General features: G+C 49.1%; 1 protein-coding gene across 1 annotated transcript in view; it reads right to left on the bottom strand.

Moving 5' to 3' along the window:
* Positions 1 to 24,542, bottom strand: part of CASKIN1 (CASK interacting protein 1) — a 109,037-nt gene that overhangs the window by 31,105 nt on the left and 53,390 nt on the right. The window contains exons 2-6 of the mRNA XM_035130606.2: positions 10,031 to 10,082; positions 5,097 to 5,194; positions 4,214 to 4,359; positions 2,913 to 3,008; positions 2,072 to 2,202 (exon numbers count right to left, since the gene is read on the bottom strand). Of these exons, the coding sequence (XP_034986497.2) occupies positions 2,072 to 2,202; positions 2,913 to 3,008; positions 4,214 to 4,359; positions 5,097 to 5,194; positions 10,031 to 10,082 (523 nt within the window). The remainder of the gene's footprint in view (positions 1 to 2,071; positions 2,203 to 2,912; positions 3,009 to 4,213; positions 4,360 to 5,096; positions 5,195 to 10,030; positions 10,083 to 24,542) is intronic.

The raw sequence follows: 24,542 nt of genomic DNA, 5'->3' as shown, positions 1-24,542 counted from the left end.
AACCTTTTTGGCTCTCATGGATAATAAGTACTCCGAGGAGCTCAAAATCCAGGCATCCCACACAGAGGCAGAATTCAGGGGGCAAAAGCAATGAAGGCTGTAATATGGAACATGCTGGGGTTCAACCCACCCCAGTGGGGTCCCCTCAACATGCCAGGGAAGAGAAGCCAAGCACTCCCTCCCTTATATAAAGTATTGCACATCCCACCCCATCCATCATTCCATCAGGCTATAGAAGAGGGAAAGAAACTGGTCTGAGACTTCTCCATCCGCTGAAAGGCCTCCAGTCTTTGGCTCATCCTCTCCCATCCCAGCTGGTCATTGCAAGGACTTCACGATAATGACCAGTTTGAGCAGTTTCCTCCCTCCCAATTCCATACACGTAGGTTTTTTTAGATTCTTACCCTGCTGGTGGGAAGAATCCTATCATGGATACAAACAACGGTGGAAGTTGAATAAGACCCTAAGTAGAGCCTACTGGATCAGGCCAATGGCCCATCACAGATGCCCCATGGGAAGCCTGGAAGCAGGATTCAAGCACAAGAGCCCTCTCCCCTCCTGCAGTTTCTAGCAGCTGGTTTTCAGGAGCCTCTCTCCCTCCGACTGCGGAGGCAGAACAGAGCCACAAAGATCCCTTTCTTCCACGAACTTGTCCAATCCTCTTTTGAAGCTACCCAAGTTGGTGGCCATCACTGCCCCCTGTGGCAGCGAGTTCCATAGTTTAACTATGTGCTATGTTCTTTTATCTGTCCTGAATCATCATCTTTTTTCCCAGCTTAAGAGCAGGATTACAAATGCTTAAAAAAAATATTAATGCCATAATCCCCCATCTTACACAGGGGTTTGGTTCCAAGGGTTATGTATATATACAAAAATTGTGTATGCCCAGGACCCTTGGAGCCACGCCACTGCAAGCAGGGGAGGGGAGGGGGCAAGCACCCCCAGAGCAAGTGGGCCTTGCCCAGCAAACAAGGCAGAGAACTTAAAAGCCCTTTTCGCACTGGTTAACCCCAAGCAGAGCTGGCGTAATAAGAGCTTCCGCTTCGGAATTGACTTGTGCAATTTCAACCAGCCCACCTCCAGCTGCATGTGGCTGAAATCACACGAGTCAAATGCACATAAGATGAAGTGTTGCTGAGAAATACAGAGAAATAAATAAATGTGGGGCAATTTGTCTGTGAACAGAGCGCTAACCCTTCTAACTACAGTATTGGGGTAGGAGGAAGAGCAAAAATCTAGTCATCCCCCCCCCAAAAAAAAACATTTTAAGAACAATGATATCTAGAAACACGGTCCTGGTCTTCCTCAACCTTGCACCTTCCAGATGGTCTGGACTACAAATCCCCACCCAGCTTGTCCACTTTGGACTACAAGTCCCATCAGCATGCTGGCTGGGGGCTGATGGGAGTTGTAGTCCCAAACATCGGAAAGATAGCAAGTTGAGGAAGGCTGCACCACCTCTTCAGGAGCCTCATCCCGGGCTCCTTCAAGTGGAAACGCAGCACGGAAATCTCACAAATGATCCTAAGCGCTGCGGGAGAGGCCTCCAGAGGCCGAGATTAGCAGCTGCTATCCTGCTGAGATACAAGCCCCAGATTAGCACAGCGGAGGCTGCAGACAATTTGCTAAGTGAGTTGCGTGCCAGCGGGGCGCGCAGGGCGGCTCCCTTCCTAACATACTGGCACACACCAGAGATGAGAGGTGGACCCAGCAGTCTTGGGATTTGCAATTTCAGCCGCTAATGCACCGGGAGCGGGGGGGGGGGGGTAGGGATAATCCTATGCTGCAGGAAAGCCAGCCGGGCAGTCAGATCGCCAGTGCTGATGCCAAGACGGACATGCAGGCTCCTAGACCTTGAAAAGCCTGGAGAGCAGATCCTGGCTAGAGGCCCAGGAGATTTGTCAAATATCTGAAAGCTGACTGGCACTTTGGCGGTTCTGCAGGCACTTCCAAACAGAGGCTGAAATCTCCCCACAACGAACACTTAATGTTTTATATCCATCTCTCATGCACCGTGCCAACGCCATTCTTCTTCTACCCTTCCCCAGGCGCCAGGCAGAAGGGGGCATACCTGATGATGTCAATGTGGCCGTTCTTGGCCGCCAGGTGCAGGGGGCTGGTCCCATTGGGGTCGGTGATGTCTCCTGGCTTGGGCTCCAGGAGGGCGGCACACATGTTGCTGCTCAACAGCAGCTGCACTACCTAGAGGGTCAAAGGAGACAAGTGTGGCTGGAGGAGAAGCAGCACGAGGGACAGCGGAAGCCACCTGATTCCAGGCCAGATTCCAAGCCAGAACCCAGGATTGTCTGCATGGACCGGCAGTCCCACTCAAGTCTCTCCAAAGATGCCAGGATTGAACCCGGGACCTTCTGCACACACAAAGCAGGTGCTCTATTACCATGGCCCTTTCCATAAAAAAAATAAAGCAAGGTTCTAGTCCTCAGCGTTCTGAACGAGGGCTGCACTACATGGTGACAAAGGAAGGTGCCTCATACCAAGTCAGGCCACTAGCCCATCAAGATCAGTATTCTCTATACCAGGGTTTCCCAACCTTGGGTCTCTAGCTGTTTCTGGGCTACAACTCCCATCATCCCTAGCTTGCAGGACTAGTGGTCAGGGATGATGGGAATTGTAGTCCAAAAACAGCTGGAGACCTAAAGTTGGCAAACCCTGGTCTACACTGACTGGCAGCGGTTCTCCAAGGTTTTCGGCAGCGGTCTTCCCCAGCCCCACCTAACCCTAACCCTAACCCCCAACTTGGGGGTTGAAGCTGGGACTTCCTGGTGTTCTCTCTCACTGAGCCTACAGGAAGAGGGAATGAAGTCAACCTCCTGCTTCTCCCAGGCAAGCATTTGGTTACCCACCCCAAACGCTCGCCCCCCAATTTCTGCCACCGCAGCCGGTTGACTTACCCCAACCCTTCCGAACTCGCAGGCCAGGTCGAGGGGGGTCTTGCCCGAAATGTCCAGGATGCAGGGGTTGGACTGGTGCTGGAGGAGCATCTCTGACTGCGGGATGGAGAGAGCAAAAGAGGCAGGCACAACAAAGTGCAGACGCTGAGTGGAGTCACTCTAGATAGAGGATTCGATCTCTCAGTCCACTGTCTCCAGGGTGGGATGGGGGGGGAGCTGCTTCCCAGGGCTTTCTTCCCACACCACTCCAGCAGGAGGGAGAGTCCACATAGTAAAGATAAAGGGACCCCTGACCGTTAGGTCCAGTCGCGGACGACTCTGGGGTAGTGCGCTCATCTCGCTATACTGGCCGAGGGAGCTGGCGTACAGCTTCCGGGTCATGTGACTAGCATGACTAAGCCACTTCTGATGAACCAGAGCAGCGGATGGAAACGCCATTTACCTTCCTGCTGGAGCGGTACCTATTTATCTACTTGCACTTTGATGTGCTTTCGAACTGCTAGATTGGCAGGAGCAGGGACCATACAACGCGAGCTCACCCCGTCGTGGGGATTCGAACCGCCGACCTTCTGAACAGCAAGCCCTAGGCTCTGTTCACCCACAGCGCCACCCACTCCAGCAGGAGGGAGAGTCCACGTAGGAGAGGCAAATAGCATTTGGTGTGTTCAGGCATTCACCTGAACATTTATGCACCAAGCCCTATAAGGGAGCAGAGGGGCAGGCATAAGGGAACAGTGGTAGGGCACATGCAAGCCCCATCAGTGCCATGCACTCCCCACCAGACCCCAATGTTGTCCAGGATCTGCAGGGACGGTTTGCTTAAGGATTCTATGGGCCCTTTGCAAGTCAAAGGCAAGTCAAATTCTCTTCCCACCGCCAGAGAGCTGGAACAAGATGCATCTCATGGCATGGCGCAGATGAGGGAGAAAATTGATTTTTGTTTGCATCTCAATGAAAAAGAACCACATTTGTGCTTCTCGAACCAATATGCCAACTGAAACAGAGTCAGCCTTCGAAATTTGCTCTCCTCCGAATTTCTCCAGACAAACAAAGCATGCAGAAATGCATATATTGGGGGGGGGGGGACGAGCAAAAAATAAATAAAAAGGCATCTTACTTAAAATAAGATACAGAACTGCACTGCAGTCAATGGAAAAATTGCTTCCAAAAGATATCTACCGGCCAAAAATGCATGCAAAAATGTGTTTATCAGGAGGATTTCACATTGAAACACTGATAATTTGAGACAGGTTCATTTATCCCTAGGCAGGACCCCCTTCCCCACCCCTTTTGCCCCTTACCACATCGTAATGGCCGTGCTGGGCTGCCAGGTGCAAAGGGATCTGCCCTTCATCCGACTGAACATTCACAGACGAGCCAGCCTTCAGCACCAGCTTCATGGGGTCCTTCTTACCCTGCCAGGCAGCGTAGTGCAAGGGGCGCATCCCTGTACCACATCCAGGAGGGGGTGGGGTAAGAGAGAAAGAGAGAGAGATTATCAATGCTAGTATTGAAAGCACCCTTCATTTCTGGGGGTATAACTCATAGAATCATAGAATCATAAAGAGACCAAAAGGACCATCCAGTCCAAACCCCTGCCAGAGAGGGGGGCACGAATGAAAAACAGCTGAATTGCAATTCATCAAGAGGCTGAATGCATGTGTTAACTGGCTTACCAAAGCCAGGGTATCTGTGGTATCAATACCTTGTTTGTGTGGAGGTGTAACATAATCATTATCACTATCTCTACTTTTCTGCCTGGTCTTTCCTCCTGCCCTCACTGTTTACAATCCCTCGCACCCCTCAAATCATGATCTATGCAATACTTCATGCTTCTGATGAAGTGGAATGCAACCCAAAAAGTCTTAGGCCATAGTACGTCCCACCCCCACCCCTGTCATTAAGGCTGTGTTCTTTGCAAGAGACTAACAGCTTCTCCTCTAGAAATGGAACACATGGAATGCTCATGAAAAAAGACCATAGGACCTCCTTCAGTGCCTTGTGAGGTCTGCCTCTCTCTCTCTTTGTTCTCTGCTGTAGCACAGCTCAGTTCCCCAATTCTAGAACCCACCATGATCAGATCAAAGCCCCGCCCACTCACATCAAACCCCCGCCCACCTTTCCACAAATCCCACCCCCAGGGGCTCTCAGCATTCCTTCTAGGAGTTCCTCTCCTGTGCTTGCCTTTGTTATCCTTGATATCCACAGCAGCCTGAGCCTCCAGCAGCAGGGAGATGAGTTCTGTGTTGCCATTGAGGGCCGCGTGGTGCAGGGCAGAGAATCTGCAAGAAGAGGGTGCAAAGCAGAGATGTCAAGTGCCAGAGACACTCCCCTCCTCCTCCTCCTCCTCCTCCTCCTCCTCCTCCTCCTCCTCTTGCCCTGCCCTATTCCCCAGCTCTCAGTTCACGCCACCGCAGAAAGCAGCAGTCCCACAAAAAGCTAACCCTTGCTAAATTTGGCCCTGCTTCAGATTTCCAGGCTAGCTTAGAGCACCTGCTCCCAGAGCTCTCTCCCCTTTCCTTAGATCAGCAGGAGACACACTGCCCAGGTACAGCTGGCACAAAAGCAGGTTAAGGCTTTCTCTGCTGCGAATCCCAACTCTAAGGTAAGGACCTTCCTGGCTCTCCACTCCCCTCACTTGCTGTTATTCTGCCAGCAGGCAAGGGCTCCTTTGGTTGCAGGACTCGTGGGCATCCAATGAAGGTTGGAAGATGCAGGGCAGATTTTTGTCTTAATTTTTTAGATCCTGGATTAAACCTGATTTGGTACTGATATACAACTCTGCCTCTCGCTGCGACTTCCAGCTTATTATCATTTTACTGCTTCTAAACAATGGGTAGCTGCTCTGGGAACCTTTGGGGGCTAGAGAGGAAGATGGAAAACTTATAAATTAATGAATTAAATGACCGGTGGGTTTTTTGAACGGAGAGGCAGAGATGAGGATTACGGGCTGGATGCGTGCACGTAAGTCATATCTCGTTCCCCATGACTTAAAATCGTAAAAAGAAGCCTGCTGGATCAGGCCGGTGGCCCATCCTGTTCCCACAGTGGCCGACCAACAGGAAACCTGCAAGCAGGATTCAAGCACAAGAGCCCTCTCCCCTCCTGCATTTTCCAGCAACTGGCATTCAGAGAAGCATTGCTGCCTCTGAAGCAGAGCAGTAGCCATCGATAGCCCTCTCCTCCATGATTTTGTCACATCCGCTTTCAAAGCCATCCAGGTCAGTGGCTATCACTGCATCCTTTGAGACTTGGATCTTGAGTCCTTATATGATGCGTTGCACTCCATCCCACTCTTCAACAAAAGAAGGAAATGACGCCAAATTAGAGAGAGCCATTCTACAACCCTGTCTGAGTTGCGTAATTTATGCAGGGCACAGAATTCCAAGGGCAGAATTCTTAATTCCGTTCGCTGCACGTGCCTGAAAGGGGGGGGGGAGACAATTGTACTGCCTCACGAGGTGACTTCGTTTGCTTCCCATTGAAGTGTATTCCGGGGCCCAGATAATTCCACTGTTGCGATGACTTGTAGGAGATGAGAGGAGGCAATTTTTGCTGAGATGGAAAATAGTACAATGGAGCAAACTTTCCCCTCCTTCTCTGCACTCACCAGGTGAGGTCTCTGTGAATTCAGGTTAGTGGGTCCTTCCAGAAAACCAAAGAACATAAGGAGAGCCTGGCTTCCGGATCAGGCCAATGACCCATCTAGTCTGGCATTCTGTTCTCACAGGGGCCAACCACCAAACGGCATCAAAACAGCAACAAACACAAGATATTTTTCAGGTTGTGGGGCAAATACCAGGAGATGACTATTGGTTTTATGCTTCAGGGCACCTGACTGGTCTCTGCTGGAACCAGGATGCTTGACTAGACAGGCTTTTGGTCTAAACCTGTAGCAAACCATACATTTAAAGTACAAAATTCCCCCCCAAGAATCCTGGAAGTCGTAGTGACTAGTTCTCGGTATCCTTAAACTACAGTTCCCATGATTCTTTGGGGAAAGTCATGTGACCCAGAGGAAGGGCGGGATATAAAGCCTTGTAGGGTCCAAGATGGTTGGGTTTGGGGAAGGTGCACTGTTAGGTATAAAGCCCTCTACAACTCGGGACCAGGATACCCAAAAGATCACAGCACCCCTTATATACCCAGTCAATCGTAGCTGTTTGCGGGCTGTCTTGAAGGCACAATCTTCCCAGGGACATCTGTTCCCTGCAATGTAGGCACTGGGCTTTTAGTGTTGTGGCACCGGCCCTTTGGAATGTCCTCCCCTTAAATATTAGACAGGTGCCACCTCTGACTTCTTTTTGGTGGAATTGTTCTTAAGCCACTTGTATTGTTTGATCACTTGTTTCTTTCTACCCTGGGCTCCTTTATTTGCTTTGTTTAGTTCAACAAAATTATATGCCACTTGATTGTTTTAAAAACAACAACCCTCAAAGCGGTTTTGAAAAAAAAGATAAAACAATAAAATTGCCAACGATAATTTGAGGCTTTCGAAAAGTCAAAATAACAGTGGACTAAAAACAAATTTAAGATTCGTGCCAACCTTCTACATATGTAGATAGGCTTGCCTAAGCAAAAAATGCTTTTGGCAGGCACTGAAAAGAGTACAGTGAAGGCGCCTTTGAGAGGAAAGGTGGGATATAAATTTAATAAATAGTCGTAAATAAAAAGAGCAACTTCTGGAGGGCTCCAGGTTGGGGAGGCCTGCTTTGGCGGAAGAGAACGGCTCTGTCCTCTCCTGGGCAGGTGCCCCACCTCCCTTTCCAAGCAGCCCGTGCAGACAGCTTGGCAGGCGGCAGGAGGAGGAGGAGACGGAGAAGTAAATGAGTCTTTGCTGAAAGACGAGGGGGTGGAGGGGGGGGGAAACTCTTCTTCCATTCGCTGGAGAGAGGTGGACTCCCATACAAAACTGGGCTCTTCTGGCTGCAGGCGAGGGATGGGTGCTCAGCACAGCCTTTTCTGGCCCTCTGTAGGGCTCTTTGGTCAGCATCCTGAGCGGTCTCACAGAGACCAGAGGGCCCCCCCCCCAAGCAAGGAGCCACATGTGTGTGCAAGAGAGGAAGGGAGAGAGAGAGAGAGAATACCTCGTTGCATTGTATCTCAATGTGCCAGCTGAACTGGTGCCACCGTTGTAGCGTTGCAGAATAATAACGGCTGCATTTCATACCCCACCTTTTCCTCCAAGGAGCTCAAGGCAGACAGAGTAGAGCCATACCTCGGGTTGCGATCGCTGCAGGTGGCACGTTTTCGGGTTACGGACGCGCCGAACCCGGAAGTACCGGAACGGGTTACTTCTGGGTTTCGGCACTTGCACATGCGCAGAAGTGCCAAATCGTGTCATGCGTTTGCACAGACGTGGCGCTGCGGGTTGCGAACATGCCTCCGCCACGGATCACGTTCGCAACCCGAGGTTCCACTGTATTTGGTTCTTTTTTCTCTCTCTCGTCCCCCACTTTTATTTTATTTGGTTATTTAATAAATTTGTAGAACCACCTGTACCCACAGATCTCACAACATAAAAACGCGGAAAAACAAACCGAAATGGCTCAGTGGAGCCATTTGTTCCCTGTGAGAGGGATATTTTTGCTTTTCTTGTGGAGTGATCTAAGGAAGAAAAATAACAGGAACAGCCTCCCTACTGGAAGCATTTAAGAGGCGCACAAGTGCATTTCTCACGTCCTCTCCTCTCCATAGCCCCCAGATGCACAAATCCCAGGGAACACTAAAATCCAGGCTTCTGGGCAGCTTTCCTGGAAAGAGCGGGAGAGGCAGATTTGCCGAGTCCTATTGCTCTCTCTCTCTCTCTCTGTGTGTGTGTGTGTGTGTGTATGTGTGGAATCGCTACAATGCCAAGCAGACCCCACGAACCCTGTGCTAAATTGGGGCATTCCTTAGCAGCTATAATAACTCTGCTCTGGTTTACATCTGCAGAGTTTGGGTCTGTGCTTTTATGGAAATGTTTTGGAAAGCTGTGTGCGTCTTCCTCAAATATCCCGGGAACGAGATATGACTTATGTGCACGCATCCAGCCTGTAATCCTCATCTCTGCCTCTCCGTCCAAAAAACCCACCGGTCATTTAATTCATTAATTTATAAGTTTTCCATCTTCCTCTTTAGCCCCCAAAGCACAGTGCTTGTGGTGTACAGAGGGAGCCACTGAGAGAGCTTCATGAGGCCCCCAGCAAAACTGGATGCAGGCAACGCGAGGGGGTCTTAAGAACAAGAGAAATTTCTTCATGCCCCACCTCCTGCAAGCCTTTCCATCAACTTATTTATTTATTTTATTATTACTTCTTTATCCCGCCTTTCCTCCAAGGAGCTCAAGGTGGCATGCACAATTCTCTTCCTCTCCCTGTTTTAGTCTCACAACAACCCTGCGAGGCCGGCTGCACCCGTGCACAGCTGGAGCAAGCCCCGCTAGGCAGCAACATTCCCCAGCCTGCTATCCTCCCGATTTTGAGGACTACAACAGTTCCCATCAGTCTCGGGCAGCAGAGCTGTATTGATGTTGGGGGCTGATGGGAGTGGTAGTTCCAAATGTCTGGGGAAAGCCACTATCCAGCCCTCTCCCCACACCAAAAAAAGGATCTCTTGACCATTAACTATTCCCATCTGTGGGAGACAGAAAGATTCTTAATGGCCACTGTCTTGCTGTGTCCAGAATCTGACAGGATTGGAGGAAGCCTTGACCAATGGACAAAGCTCTGGGCTTCCCAAGGAATCTCCTTTCCTATCACTTGAATCCATTAGTTCGGGTCCTTCCCTCTGGAGCCACAGAAAACAAGTTTGCTTCATGTTCATGCGGCAGCCTTTCAGATATCTGAAGATGCCTAACATAACCCCTCTTCTCAGTCCTCTCTTTGCCAGGATAAACATCCCCATTTCTCTCAACCGTTCCTCATAAGGCTTGCTTTCCTTGCCTTTTCCATGTTCCTAAATCCTTGGATCATACGGTAGCTAAAAATCTCCCCCTTCCTGCTCACTGGGCAGCTGTCGGATGCTGGAGACAAGGGCCCTGCTGCAGAGATAGCAACAGGCCTTCAAACCCCCCAGCCCCAGGACGCTGGACTGCTACCTCACTGGGGCTAATGGATAAACAGATTTCGCCTACTTACCCATCAGTGTCTTGGAAATTCACATTCACCCTCTTGGTTGATCCCAGGAGCTCTGGGGGAGAAAAAACAACAAGGAGAAAGAGAAGGCAAGGATTAGAGGTGTGGAAGAAACGGAATAAGGAGCAGGATTCCTACAAAGTGGCAATATTGCACTAGATTTAGCATTGCTCTAAACCAGGGGTTGGCAAACTACGGCCCGGGGGCCGGATGCGGTCCACCGGGCTTGTAAATCCGGCCCATGAACCCTGCCGCCCGCTCAGTCAGTCACGGTACGGCACAGAGGCCTCACCGCGTGGGGACTGACTTCCACTATGCCGGCGCAGCTTCGGATTGGCAGCAGGAAGCTCCTGCAGCCAATCCGAAGCCACGGACGCCTCTGGGCAACGCCCCTTCCTTCCCGCTGAGGTGGCCACGTATGGCCAAGAGCCGAGCGGGAGGCTGCCACTGCCGCCCAGGCCAGCGGCATGGGCTCTGTACCCCCGCGGACCCCTGGCAGAGGCAGAGGATGATGACAATGCTGCGAAAGACGAGGTGGCGGCGGCATGAGTGGTGGCAGGGGGGTCCGCCCCCCAAAGTCTGAGGGACATTGGACTGGCCCCCTCCTGAAAAAGTTTGCTGACCCCTGATCGAAACTGTTTCTGGCTCAGGCGGAAGGTTGCCTTCCTCATCAGCCCTGCAGCAATATGCCTTAACAAATCCCAGCGGAGGATTGGTGACACACCCAGGGAATGGAGCGACTCTCCTGTTAGGAAAGGTTTCAGGGTTTGGGACTTTTAAGTTTAGAGTGAAGGTGAGTTGGAGGCAACACAAGGACGTTTTATGAAATTGGCATCGCACAGAAAATGTGGATTGAGAAATGTTCTCTCTCACAGCACTAGAACTCGTTGACATCCAGCAAAGCAGACGGTTGGGAGATTCAGGATGGGTAAAAGAAAGGACTTCTTTTTTGTTTGTTTTAAATTTTCATTATTGATCCTTGTTCGAAGATACACAGAAATACATAGCCATTACAAAGTAACTTTTTATAATATACTGAGATAAAACTGCTGCTTAGACTACAAGAGAACAAAGGCGGAAGGAAGAAAATGCAAGAAAAGGAGAAATCTAAAGGAGGAGAAAGCAAGAGGGGGGGGGAAGAAAAAAGAAAAACTAGAGTAAAATAAACAGATTTCTGGCTCTCTGCAGCTACATATGATATTCATTCTTTAAGATCCAACCGTTCTATCTTCTATAATCTTAAAATCCTGATGCTACAAGTTCATTTTCTCTTTCACGCAAAAAGTCCACAAGAAATGTTCAATGCTTAACAAACGTTAGTAAGGGTTTTTCTCTAATTAGACATGTTAGCCTAGCCATCTCAGCCAAGTCCAATCATTTTATCAGCCATCCTTCTATCTGTAAAAGAAAGGACTTCTTGGCACAGCACATTGTTAAATCATGGAACTCACTGCCACAAGAGGCAGTGAGGGCCACCCACTTGCATGGCTTTAAAAGAGGATTAGACAAATTCATGGAGGGAAGGGCTATCCATGGTTACCAGCCATGATGGCTATGCTCTGCCTTCACTACGGGAGGAAGCAATGCTTCTGAATACCAGTTGCTGTGCTCTTGCGCTCAAATCCCACTTGCGGGTTCCCCACTGGGGCATCTGGCTGGCCACTGTGAGAACAGGATGCTGGACTAGATGGGCCCCTGGCCTGATCCAGCAGGCTCCTCTGATGTGATTGATGTTCTTATGTTCAGCTGGAGAGAGGTTGATGGGCTCTGTATGCCCACAAAGCCACTTGCTATGGCTGATTCAGAAGATGGATGGAGGAGGACAGGGAGAGAGAGATGTGCTTCAGAAAAGGGTCCTTGGCCCATGCTAAAGCACCCACACATGGCCATTTCTGCCAACAGAGGAAGAGCGGAGCAAAAGGAGAAGACAAACGAGCTGCAGGTTCCCGGGATCAGAAATTCCACAAATATCATTGCAAGGGGAAGAAGTTGCTATGGCAACCCCAGATTTGTCTTGGGAGGGTTTCTCTGTGTTGGGGGGGGGGGCGTGGAGACAGATGGAAATCTGCTTCAATCTTGGAGAAGACACTCTGGGAGCCTTGAGATCTCCGCGTGAAACCAAAGCCCCCCCTGGCAGCAGCCCCCCCCAATCTGGTGCCCCCCATATGTTTTGGACTAAATTCCCATCTGCCCCTTGAGCCAGCACAGATGACATGATAACAATTACACCCAATCAAAGTTTCACATGTTTTGATCATTCAGGGTTGATTTTAGTTTATTGTGCTTTTACTGATACTTACGTTTTGCTTTGAGGCTTCATTAAAATCAGGTAGTATTAATTTTAGAGGGGGTTGAAGAAATAAATGGTGATGCTGGGAGGGGAGGGGGCTGGTGGGAACTGTACTCCAAAACATCTGGAAGGCGCCAGGCTGGGGAAGACTGCTTTAGAGCAGTGTTTCCCAACCTTGTGCCTCCAGATGTTTTCGGACTACAATTGCCATCATTCCTGACCACTGGTCTTGCTAGCTAGGGATGATGGGAGTTGTAGTCCAAAAACATCTGGAGGCACAAGGTTGGGAAACACTGCTTTAGAGCACATAATGCAGCCGAATCTCCACAAGCATTGCTACAGATTTCCTAATGCTCACCGTTAAAAATGTGGATTGTGTGTTCATGTAGAAAGGAATACAGTGGTTCCTCAGTTTACGAACAGCCCTGTTTTTTACGAACTATTCGGTTTACGAACTCCGCAAACCCAGAAGTAGTGTTCCAGTTTGCGAACTTTGCCTTGGTCTACGAATGGAAGCCGAATGGTGGAAGGGCACCGACGGCGAGAAGCCTCATTAGGGAAAGCGCGCCTCTGTTTAAGAATGGATTTGGTTTAAGAACAGACTTCAGGAACGGATTAAGTTTGTAACCTGAGGTACCACTGTATATAGAGATATATCTGGCAAAGGGCCACAGAGGCAGAGAAGATGCCCCAGTGGCATCTCTGGGTAAGGTCAGGAAGGACTCCAATCCCCAGAGAGGCGCTGCCAGTCAGTGTAGGCAGTATTGAGCTAGATGGACCAATAGTCTGATACAATATAAAGCTGCTATTATTTCATACTTTTGTTCAGAATCATGAGGACTAGACTCTTACTTGATTTTAATTTTTAGGGGAAGGTCAGGAAGGACTCCTGCCTGAATTTCTGGAGAGCTGCTGCCAGTTGGTGTAGAACTAGATGGATCAAAGATCTGATCCCATTTAAGGCAACTTCCTATGTGCATAGCAGTCCAAAAAGGAGAAAGCGCACACAAAAAACCAGGACCCCCACCCCAGTCTATATCGCAGGACCCATGAAGACAATGGAATGTGCGCCCGCGAAGGAAAGGACCGGGCCTTCCCCCACCCCCACCCCTCCTCCCACCCCAGGCTTGGAGGAAGCACCCACACAATCCAATTTCCCATTTGCTATTTCCCTGAGACCAGGAGAAGGAGCAGTGTGCTGATAATGGGGTTAAGAGTAGAGAACAGCCATCGGTCTTCTTGACAGGGAAAGCACAATCAGGGGAGAGAGGCTGGCTTGTTAAGGAGCAGCGCAGAAAGAAAGGTTGGGGGGGTGGAGAAGAGGACTAGAAGGGTAGCGATGGATGGGGAGGGTGCAAGGAAGGACGTGCACATAGCAATTTGCTTTTATTTAGCAGCTTCATCAAGAAATCATTCGCAATTTAAGCCACGTAAGGATATGGGGTGTTGACAGCATTAAGAAGCACAGAGCCAGATCACTGGTCCACCCAGCTCAGTATTGCCGGCACTGGCTGGCAGCAGCTCCCCAAGGTTTCAGGCAGCGAATGGCCCGTTGAGTCAAGCATCCTGTTCTCACAGGGGCCAACCAGATGCTCACAGGAAACGAGTAAGCGGGATTTGAGCACAAGAGCAAATCTCCTCTCCTGCGGTTTCCAGCAACTGGTATTCAGAAGCATTGCTGCTTCCAACTGTGGAGGCAACTAATGACCATCATATAATAATTGACAATAACACTGCAAAAAAATGCACACTGATGCAACTAGTAAAACCCAGAATAATAATGCCAAACACAGCATGTGCATATATATCAGGCAATTATAACTGGTCAAATACAGATGGCCATATTCAAAAACTTCACCCCTTGCTCTGTGGCTGACATATTGCAGCCCTGAGTAGTCATAAGAGACCCATCCCCTCTCCATCTCCTCTTCCATCAAGCTAAGCAGACTCAAGTCCCTCAACCGTTCTTCATAAGGCTTGGTTTCCAGACCCCTGATCATCTGGGCTGCCCTCCTCTGCACACATCCCAGTTTGTCAATATCCTTCTTAAATTACGACACCCAGAACTGGACACACGACTCCAGGTGAGGTCTGACCAAGCCAGAATAGAGTGGTACTATTTCTTCTCTCATGAGAAGAGAAGAATCCTTGGAAAAGACCCTGATGTTGGGAAAGATTGAGGGCACTAGGAGAAGGGGACGTCAGAGGACAAGATGGTTGGACAGTGTTCTCGAAGCTACCAACATGAGTTTGACCAAATTGCGGGAGGCAGTGGAAGACAGGAGTGCCTGGCGTGCTATGGTCCATGGGGTCACGAAGAGTCGGACACGACTAAACGACTAAACAACAACATTACTTCTCTTCCATAGTGTGTGCAGAACCACTTCTTATATCAGCAAGCTTCTCTGCCACCATGACAGGTAGGAAGGAACATCAGAACATAGTAAGAGCCTTGCACTGCTGGATCAGATGAAAGGGGGGCCTGTTCTCGCAGTGGCCAACTAGATGCCCCCCTGGGATGCCCAGAAGCAGAACCATAGAATCATAGAGTTGGAAGAGACCACAAGGGCCATCCAGTCCAACCCCCTGCCAAGCAGGAAACACCATCAAAGCATTCCTGACATATGGCTGTCAAGCCTCCGCTTAAAGACCTCCAAAGAAGGAGACTCCACCACACTCCTTGGCAACAAATTCCACTGCTGAACAGCTCTTACTGTCAGGAAGTTCTTCCTAATGTTTAGGTGGAATCTTCTTTCTTGTAGTTTGAAACCACTACTCCATGTCCGCTTCTCTGGAGCAGCAGAAAACAACCTTTCTCCCTCGTCTATATGGCTATATTTGAACATGGCTATCATATCACCCTCTTAACCTTCTCTTCTCCAGGCTAAACATGCCCAGTTCCCTAAGCCGTTCCTCGTAAGGTATGAGCACAGCAGCAGCCTCCCAACTTGTAATTCCCCACAACTGGTATTCAGAGGCATAATTCCTCTAGCTGGGGAGGCAGAATGCAGCCTTCATGACTAGTAGCCATTGATAGTTTTGTTGTCCACCAATTTACCTAAACCCCTTTCAAAGCCATTGAGATTGGTGGCTATAGAGTACTAGATTTCACTTATATGCTAAAGAGAATGTGACCAGCTCCCCTACAAGCCTCACCCTGGATAATGTTCCTTCTCATTTGGCAGGATAATGGGAGACAGCATCAAGCGGTTCGCTGCATGGCACACCACGGTGAATTATTTCCAGACACTATCCATACCCCAAACTCAACACTAGGTTAAGTGAGGTTGTGGTCTGGGAGGGAGGAAAATGTTGAAAGGTTAGGGGAGGGTCATTGCCTGTACCCCTCACCCAGCAAGGTAGCAAAGAGGTACGGGGGTTAAATTTCACCAATGGGCTCGGAAGATCACCAGAAACTGACAGGCAAAGACTGATTTAAAGCAACCACATCGACCTGTGAATTCAGTGCCTGACAAGACCCTTCAAAACTGAAGCACATTTTTCATCTTGCGGAAAGCCACAGGCAGAAGGCCACACAGGTAGAAGACTCTGAGCTCTGTGCATCATCACTTGTGCTGCTGGAGGAAGTATGCCTCTGGGTCCCATTTGCAGGGATGCAGGCAGTGGGAGAAGACCTTAAACTCATGTCCTGTTTCTGGCTTCACAAAAGCATCTGACTGGCCACTGAGAGAACAGGATGCTGGACCAGGTGGGCCACAGAGGCAGATGTTCATGTCCTTATGTTATAATAAATTTATTATTATTATTATTATTATTATTATTATTATTATTATTATTATTATTATTATTTATACCCCGCCCATCTGGCTGGGTTTCCCCAGCCACTCTGGGCGGCTTCCAACCGAATATTAAAAACAGTACAGCATCAAACATTAAAAACTTCCCTAAATAGGGCCGCCTTCAGTTGTCTTCTAAAAGTAAAATAGTTGCTTATTGCCTTGACATCTGCTGGGAGGGCGTTCCACAGGGCGGGTGCCACTAGCAAGAAGGCCCTCTGTCTGGTTCCCTGTAACCTCACTTCTCGCAATGAGGGAACCACCAGAAGGCCCTCGGTGCTGGATCTCAGTGTCCGAGCTGAATGATGGGGGTGGAGACGCTCCTTCAGGTATACTGAGTCGAGGCCATTTAGGGTTTTAAAGGTCAGCACCAACACTTTGAATTGTGCTCGGAAACATACTGGGAGCCAGTGTAGATCTCTCAGACAGGTGTTATGTGGTCCTGGCGGCCACTCCCAGTCACTAGTCTAGCCGCCACATTCTGGATTAATTGCAGTTTCCGGGTCACCTTCAAAGGTAGCCCCACGTAGAGTGCATTGCAGTAGTCCAAGCGGGAGATGACCAGAGCATGCACCACTCTGGTGAGACAGTCTGCGGGCAGGTAGGGTCTCAGCCTGCGTACCAGATGGAGCTGGTAGACAGCCGCCCTGGATACAGAATTAACCTGTGCCTCCATGGACAGCTGTGAGTCCAAAATGACTCCCAGGCTGCACACCTGGTCCTTCAGGGGCACAGTTACCCCATTCAGGACCAGGGAGTCCTCCACACCTACCCACCTCCTGTTCCCCAAAAACAGTACTTCTGTCTTGTCAGGATTCAACCTCAACCTGTTAACTGCCATCCATCCTCCAACCGCCTCCAGGCACTCACACAGGACATTCATTGCCTTCACTCGTTCTGATTTAAAAGAGAGGTAGAGCTGGGTGTCATCTGCATACTGATGAACACCCAGCTCAAACCCCCTGATGATCTCTCCCAGCGGCTTCATATAGATATTAAAAAGCATGGGGGAGAGAACGGAACCCTGAGGCACCCCACAAGTGAGTGCCCAGGGGTCTGAACATTCATCCCCCAACATCACTTTCTGAACACGGCCCAGGAGGAAGCAGCGGAACCACTGTATGACAGTGCCCCATGTTTGCTCAGTCCTAGCGCCGGCCTCAGTACCTGGCATCCAATTCCCCTTTTTCATTTCGAAAGGCAGGCTTCTAGTCCTCATGGCTATGAGAATCATTTAGAAAACACGTGGAGCCTTGCAGAAAGACCACTTCTAGTCCTCCTGGCTATGAGAATAATGTAGAAAATGTGTGGAGCTTTGCAGAAAGACAAAGAACTCAGTGGGGTTGCTGAGCAGGGTTGCCAGGAGGAGAGACTCCTCAAGAAAAACAGCGAGTGTTATGCAAATTAGAGAGGTGCATGCAAATGTATTCAAATTTGCGTACAGGCTGCAGAATCCAAATCTCCACCCACCCACTCTTTACAGTGCCCCAGTTTTAAGGGCCTGCCCTGCCAGCAGAGCAGAGCTGATGCAGGGGCTGCCTCTGCTTCCGAGGTCAGCTGAGGTCCCAAGAAGGCGCACGCTCCAGCCTCTGGAGCATCATCTCCCAAGATGCACCACTGCGCCTCTCAGCAGCAGAGAAGCCTTATTTGATCTTATCGCTTAGCTTGTCAACACGATGACATTAAGAAGCAGCCAAACAGGTTGGCTGGGCTGCGGAAGAAGAGGGGGAGGTGGATGAGTGGGTGGGCGGGGGCACGAGATGAGGCGAGGGACCCCCCCTGGCATCCATCTGGCCTCGGCCTCCGCCTGTGGCGCAATCTGCTGGCGCAAGTAGATGCTAATGACTTCCACCGCTGGGGATCGATTTGATGCTACACCAGAGAATCGAATTCCTGTCAATGGGGAAAATTGAAACTGAACATAAGCCAGCTTATTTTTTTATTTTATATATGATTTATATATTAAAGAAACCACTCTTCCTGGATTTCATTACTTTGGACTGCCCCCATCCTTTCACTGGAATCATGGAGGAGGGAGGGTCTGTGAAGAAAGGCAGGTGCCGGCTTTTAATGCATCACTGCCTGGGGGGGGGGGACAAATCACAGTGGCCTCAGAGGTGGAGATCCTGGGTTCGGATCTCAGCCAATTTGTGATCTTGCACAGATCTTCGATAGCACTCAGGGAAGCCCATTTAGACTTCTGGGTTTGATGTGGGTCAAGCATAAATAAAGAGGAGGCTACCCATGAGCATGTGCAGAGTTTAATACCCTCTCACTACAGAATGCTGGGATCGGGGTTGGAGGGTCAAAGTTTCCACAAGAGCTGAGCTCACGCCAGAAACTCTCCCTTGAAGAAGTAGCCACAGGACTTCAGCTCCTCACCTTCCTCAGGTGTCGCACTCCAGAAAAATAAACAATTGCACTGGCTTACATCATTTGGTGGTTCTGAAGATGAAGACAATTAAAGGCCTTTCAAGTGGACAGCCAACTCCTCAAAAGTAATTTCATTCTTGGTTATAATTTGGGATGGATGGCTTGGCAATTTTTTTGCTGTTTTTTTTTTTAAAAAAACCCTCACCAAAAAATTGCTCCATTTTATTGAGGATTTCTCTTAATTTCCCCCTTCTTTGTGTGCATTTTTTTTTACTAATACTATATACACATTTTCTGCAAACAAATGCATATTTGCATTTTTATGCACGCTTCCCCCTAAGAGACCCATCTTTTCTAGAGATATTTTGGTCACAGAAGTTTGAATTTCAAAGGACAGCTGCATCCCCCATTGCTGATTCTTTCAGGGAGCTGAATTAGGCTGGTTCACATTAAAATGCAAACCGAGTCAAATGTCTCTTCCATCGCCTTGCATATTACCAACTCTAAACCAACAGCCCGGCTGGCTGCATTTGCCACTTAAAAAAAATTCTGGTCAATATAGTTTGCTAGGAGTTGCTGGGAACTGTAACTGCGCTGAGTGGCGTGTACTACAAACAAGGACGGTTTTAGGGCAGTGCGACTGGTTTGCCTGCACTGGGTGCCAAGCTGAGAGGGCACCACAGGGGGAACTGCCACAATGACTTAGAACAGAAGGCGAGAGGGTAGAGGGCACCAAATTTTGGCGCAGCTGGAATTTGAAAGCCCAAAGTCCGTCACTGCCCAGAAACCTCTGAGGGAAAGAATGTGCACTGAATGTGCTTTAAATGTATAGTGTGTAAGCAGCCAAGGAAGGGTAGATCTGCACTCCAGCACAGACCACAGTTTAAGTAGGGTATTGACAAGCTGGAAGGTGTGCAGAGGGGGGCAACCAAGAGGAGTGGGGGATCTGGAAACTAAGCATTATGAGGAATGGTGGAGGGAGTTGGGGATGTTTAGCCTGTGGAAGAGAAGAACTGGGAGGTGCAGCACAACCTTCTTCAAATATCTGAAGGGCTGTCACATGAGACGTGGAGCAAGCTTGTTTTCTGCTGCTCCAGAGGGTAAGATCCAAATCAGTAGATTCAAATGGCAAGGGAGGAGATTCCGACTAAACATTAGGAAGAACTTTCTGATGGTAAGAGCGGTTTGACTTAGTGGAATGGACTCGCTTGGAAGGTGGTGGACTCTCCTTCCTTAGAGGTATGTAAACAGAGGTTGGTTGGGCATCTGTCAAGGGTTCTTTGGCCTTGGTTCCTGCAATGCAGAGGGTTGGACTAGATGACCCCTGGTGGTCCCCTTCCAACTCTACAATTCTGTGATTCTAAGTAAGAGGAGGAAAGGGCAGCTTCCATTCACAGCTGTGGGTGGGGAGAAGCCGGTTCAAGAGTGATTTTCCACACCAGTGTGTCTCTCCGTTGCAATCCCTGCCACCCCATGCTAAAATTGCAATTCTCCATTGCCACATTCGTCTCTTCCTGTGCTGCCCATGAACAGGTTCAGACACACACACACACACACACAGAAATCCCAGCAACTCTGAGCACTACCAACATTGCAGAAAACAGATATGAAGCTCTTGCACACCAGTATCCGATAACTCGTGGGGCAGATGCACACCCTACATTTAAAGCACCTATAAAGCGTATGACTCCCCTCCCAAGGAATCCTGGGAATTGTAGTTCCCCCCCCCCATACAGCTACAACCCACCTTTGCATTCACTCGTCAGGTTGTTAGTCACATTCCTGTCCCACCCCTTCCCACCCACAGCATTATTCTCATCCAGGCTTCCCCAATCTGGTGCCCTCCGGTTGTTTGGGACTATAAGAGGGTGATGCTGTGGGGTGATGGGAAGCACAGCCATGCTGGCTTAGTTATAGTCTGAAACATCAGGAGGGCACCAGGCCTGGCCATCTGCAGGGAGCTTCATGGCTGAATCAGGATTTGAACACAGATCTTCCCCACTCAAGTCTCCCTCACTGGCTCCTTGTGCTGGGACTTTGGCCCTTTAGCAATGCAGATCAGAAGATGCTAAGAGGCAAAGGAAATTTGCCAGTGCAGGATGTGGTGAGGGCCACTGGCTTCTTCCCCTTATCTTATCTATAGTATTTATATCCCGTCTTTCCTCCTCCGAGGAGATCAGGGTGGTATGCCTGCTTATCTTCCTCCTCATTTTATCCTCACGACCCTTCATGGTAGACTAGGCTGAGAGACACTGACCGGCCCAAGTTCACCTGGCAAGTTTCATGGCTAAGCAGGGATTTCAACTCTGGTTTCCCAAGTCCACACACAGACCACATGCTACAGACACGTGACTTAAAATGGCTTTAAAAGAGGGGACTGGAGATCTATGAGCCATGGTAGTGATGGGGACCCTCTGAACACACCACCTCCTGGACCCCAACGAGAAACAGGCAGCCCACGCTCCCGCCATTGAATGCAATTGTATCGGGTAGCTAAAGGTGGACAAGGGGTGACCACTCCAGGCCGAAAATAACCAAGATTGCCATGGTTACCACTGTGCCCGGCAAAACTGCCCAATAGTTGGCAGTGAAGAACAAACAGCAAACAAACCCCCCAGCTCGGCTGATCTTCTGCCTGAACCTGAGCACGCATCCCTGGTCTTCAGTACAATCCCTTGCCTCGAAGCAGGCAGAGCCTTTTTTCCAGAGATGTGCCAAAGCTCAAATCTCTGCACAGTGCACACTCTTCCGAGACTGGCTGGGGCTTAATTAGAGATTCTAGGTGCCCATTAAATGCTGATTGAATGTTACGATTCTGAGCTGGGAAGGAGGAGCCCTTGGCAGAAAGAGCCACCAGGACCGCCCCCCCCTTCATACCAATAAGAGGGGGTAGGGAAGGAAGGAGGGAGACCAGCAGGGCGCCCACAGCTGGGCAACAGGAACCAGTTCCTTGACAGCCTTCTCTGGGGAAAGGGGAGCATTTTTTCTGCTCCACTTTCTATTTATTTGTTATATTTTTGTCCCACCTTCCCTCCAAGGCACTCCAGGCTGCATACATACCTCTCCCGTGCCCGCCCCCCACCTTCACCCTCACAACAACAACCCTGCGAGGTAGATTTGGCTGAGAGCCAGTGACTGGCTTGAGTGGGGATTTGAACCCCGGTCTCTCCAAGGAGGGCGCTCTTGTGTTCTAATCCTGCTTGCAGGCTTCACTTGGTGGCATCTGGGTGGCCGCTGTAAGAAGAGGATGCTGAACTTGTTGGACTATGGGACTGATCCAGCGGACTCTTATTATGCTCTTACTCACTCTTACTCTTATTATGCTACTTACACGGGGATGCCAGCTGACATTCAACCATAATGTTTTAATGATTTCATTGCACAATATCTTTTTCTTCCATTGGCAGGATATAAATATCCTTGCAAATAAATAAATGAATGTAAACCACCCAGAAGAGGAGTATTACAAGCCCCCCCCCCTATTTTTGGATACTCTCCCCTTTACCACCCCACTCGGATAAATTGTGCCTTCTCGGAACTGGGCACAATTTGCCACTGATGAGCACTAAAAATAGGGGCTCCCCCCCTTGCCTCCCTGAGCCATCAGAAGCCCTGGAAATTATTCATCTTATTCATCGTCAGCCTTGGCGATTTGACAAAAACAGCCCCACTGCCCGAAACATTTTAACAAGCCAGGAGCATCGCCCAATCTCCTTCTCTGCACCACAAAACCTGCCACATCCCAACGGTGCTCGTATAATCTGCTCATAATCTGAACACAGGGATGCCTAATAAACATTAACGCAAAGGAGCCACGGGGTGAGAGGGAGGGAGGGGGAGGAAGAAAAAAGGAGCGCAGACGAGGAGCAGAGCAACCAATTACTATGCAGTGGGTTTAATTCTCAACAAGCAGCTACTAATTATCTGGCATTTCAAGCCCAAAGTGGCTTTAAAATAAAAATAAAAAATGAAACCCCAGAGCAGGAGTGTCAGCTCCCTGGAGAGTTCCCATCCTGCATCATTTGACGTGGTACAGTCATCAGCAAGGACAGCGCTTTTGGCTGGATGGGTGGGGGTGTCAACCAGCTGCTTTCATAGGCCAGGGTGGTGGGTTAGAAAGGGGCCCCATCACACCACCTCCAACATTTCAGAGGTTTTTTTTAAAAAAAAAAGATTGGATGACAGCCTATCAGGGAATCTTTAGCTGTGGTTCCTGCATTGCAGGGGGTTGGACTGGATGACCCTTGGGAGCCCCTTCCAACTCTACAATTCTACGATTCTGTGATTTTGAAATCTGAAACACATATTTTAAAGACCCATCTTATTTCTGTAAATTGTTTTAAACTGTTTTAATACTGTGCTTTAATGTTGGAACCCATCCTGGGACCATAGGGTGAAAGGCGGGGAAATATTATTATTATTATTATTATTATTATTATTATTATTATTTACTTATTTCATAAACTTTTTTTTAACCTCTTGATAATTTAAACCCAATAATTTATCAGTAAGGAAAATTAACAACAATAATTTGAGACTTTCAAAAAGTTAATACAGTATCAGCAATCAATTAAAACTCACATCTACTTTCTAAACATCGGGGCAGGCTTGTCTAGACACAAACGTTTTTAGCAGGCACTGAAAAGAGTACAGTGAAGGAACCTGCCTGATATCAATAGGCAAGGAGTTCCACAGTGTAGGTGCTGCCACACTAAAATATTAAGTTATTACAAAATTGAGTGTTATGCGGAACCTGTGAAAGTGCGAGTTCCACTGACTGAAGGTGCCAAGTGGGCATCTTTTTGTAGTAATGGTGGTGGTGGTGGTAGTAGAGTGCCATGAGGAAAGGCTTCCCTCTTGTCATCTGGCAAGCAAGCAAGACAGTCTTCATACAGATTCTTGACAGCTATGTTAAAGTCGCAGGGAACCAGGCAGAAGGCCTTCTCAGTAGTGGCACCCTCCCTGTTAAATGCCCTCCCAGCAGACGTCAAGGAGATAAAGAAGTACACAGCTTTTAGAAGACGTCTGTATCGGGAAGTTTTTAATGTTCAATGCTTTACTATGTTTTTAAATGTACTGCAAGCAACCCAAAGTGGCTGGGGAAACCCAGGCAGATGGGCGGCGTATAAATAATAAAATTATTATTATTATTATGAGCATCTGGCCGATGAGAAGCAGGTGTGCCAGCGGATGACAAAATTTCATTCAGCACATGTGCAATAAAGCTTAGGCTGCACCCTCTTTTTTTGCTTCCCTCTTAGGGCGGACAACTGGACCCAGGATCCTGGCCTTGTTATTCATTTATTCGCTTCCCATGAAAAAGAAATCCACCCAATATTAAAAGGCTTGTGAAAAAGCGAAGGTCTTCAACAGCTGCCTAAAAGACAATAACTATGGCACCTGTTTGATACATAGCTTGCAATGGATGATGGGAGTTGTAGTCCAACAACATCTGGGAACCCAAGCTTGAGAAAGGCTGGCTTAAACAATATTGAACTAGGTGGAACAACGACCATGCTTGCTGGGGCTGATGGGAGCTGTAGATTAAAACTTCTGGAGGGTGTCAGTTTGGGAGAGGCTGGCCTGTTCTCCCAGTAAAGGTAAAGGTAAAGGGACCCCTGACCATTAGGTCCAGTCGTGACCGACTCTGGGGTTGCGGCGCTCATCTTGTATTATTGGCCGAGGGAGCCGGTGTACAGCTTCCAGGTCATGTGGCCAGCATGACAAAGCCGCTTCTGGCGAACTAGAGCAGCACACGGAAACGCCGTTTACCGTCCCGCTGTAGCGGTCCCTATTTATCTACTAGCACTTTGACGTGCTTTCGAACTGCTAGGTTGGCAGGAGCTGGGACCAAGCAATGGGGGCTCACCCTGTCGCAGGGATTCGAACCTCCGACCTTCTGCTCAGCAAGCCCTAGGCTCAGTGGCTTAACCCACAGCGCCACCTGCGTCCCTGTTCTCCCAGTAATACCCTGGAATAATTGGCCACACATGAGGTTGAGAGGCCTCACTGCTGGGTTCTAGTTTTAGCTAAAAGCACGCAGAGTTTTCGAGCT

The sequence above is a fragment of the Zootoca vivipara genome, chromosome 14, assembly GCF_963506605.1.
Source record: "Zootoca vivipara chromosome 14, rZooViv1.1, whole genome shotgun sequence".
In the NCBI taxonomy this organism is placed as follows: Eukaryota; Metazoa; Chordata; class Lepidosauria; order Squamata; family Lacertidae; genus Zootoca; species Zootoca vivipara.
Note: the sequence above shows the minus strand (reverse complement) of the source record. Positions and strands in the feature narration are given on the sequence as shown.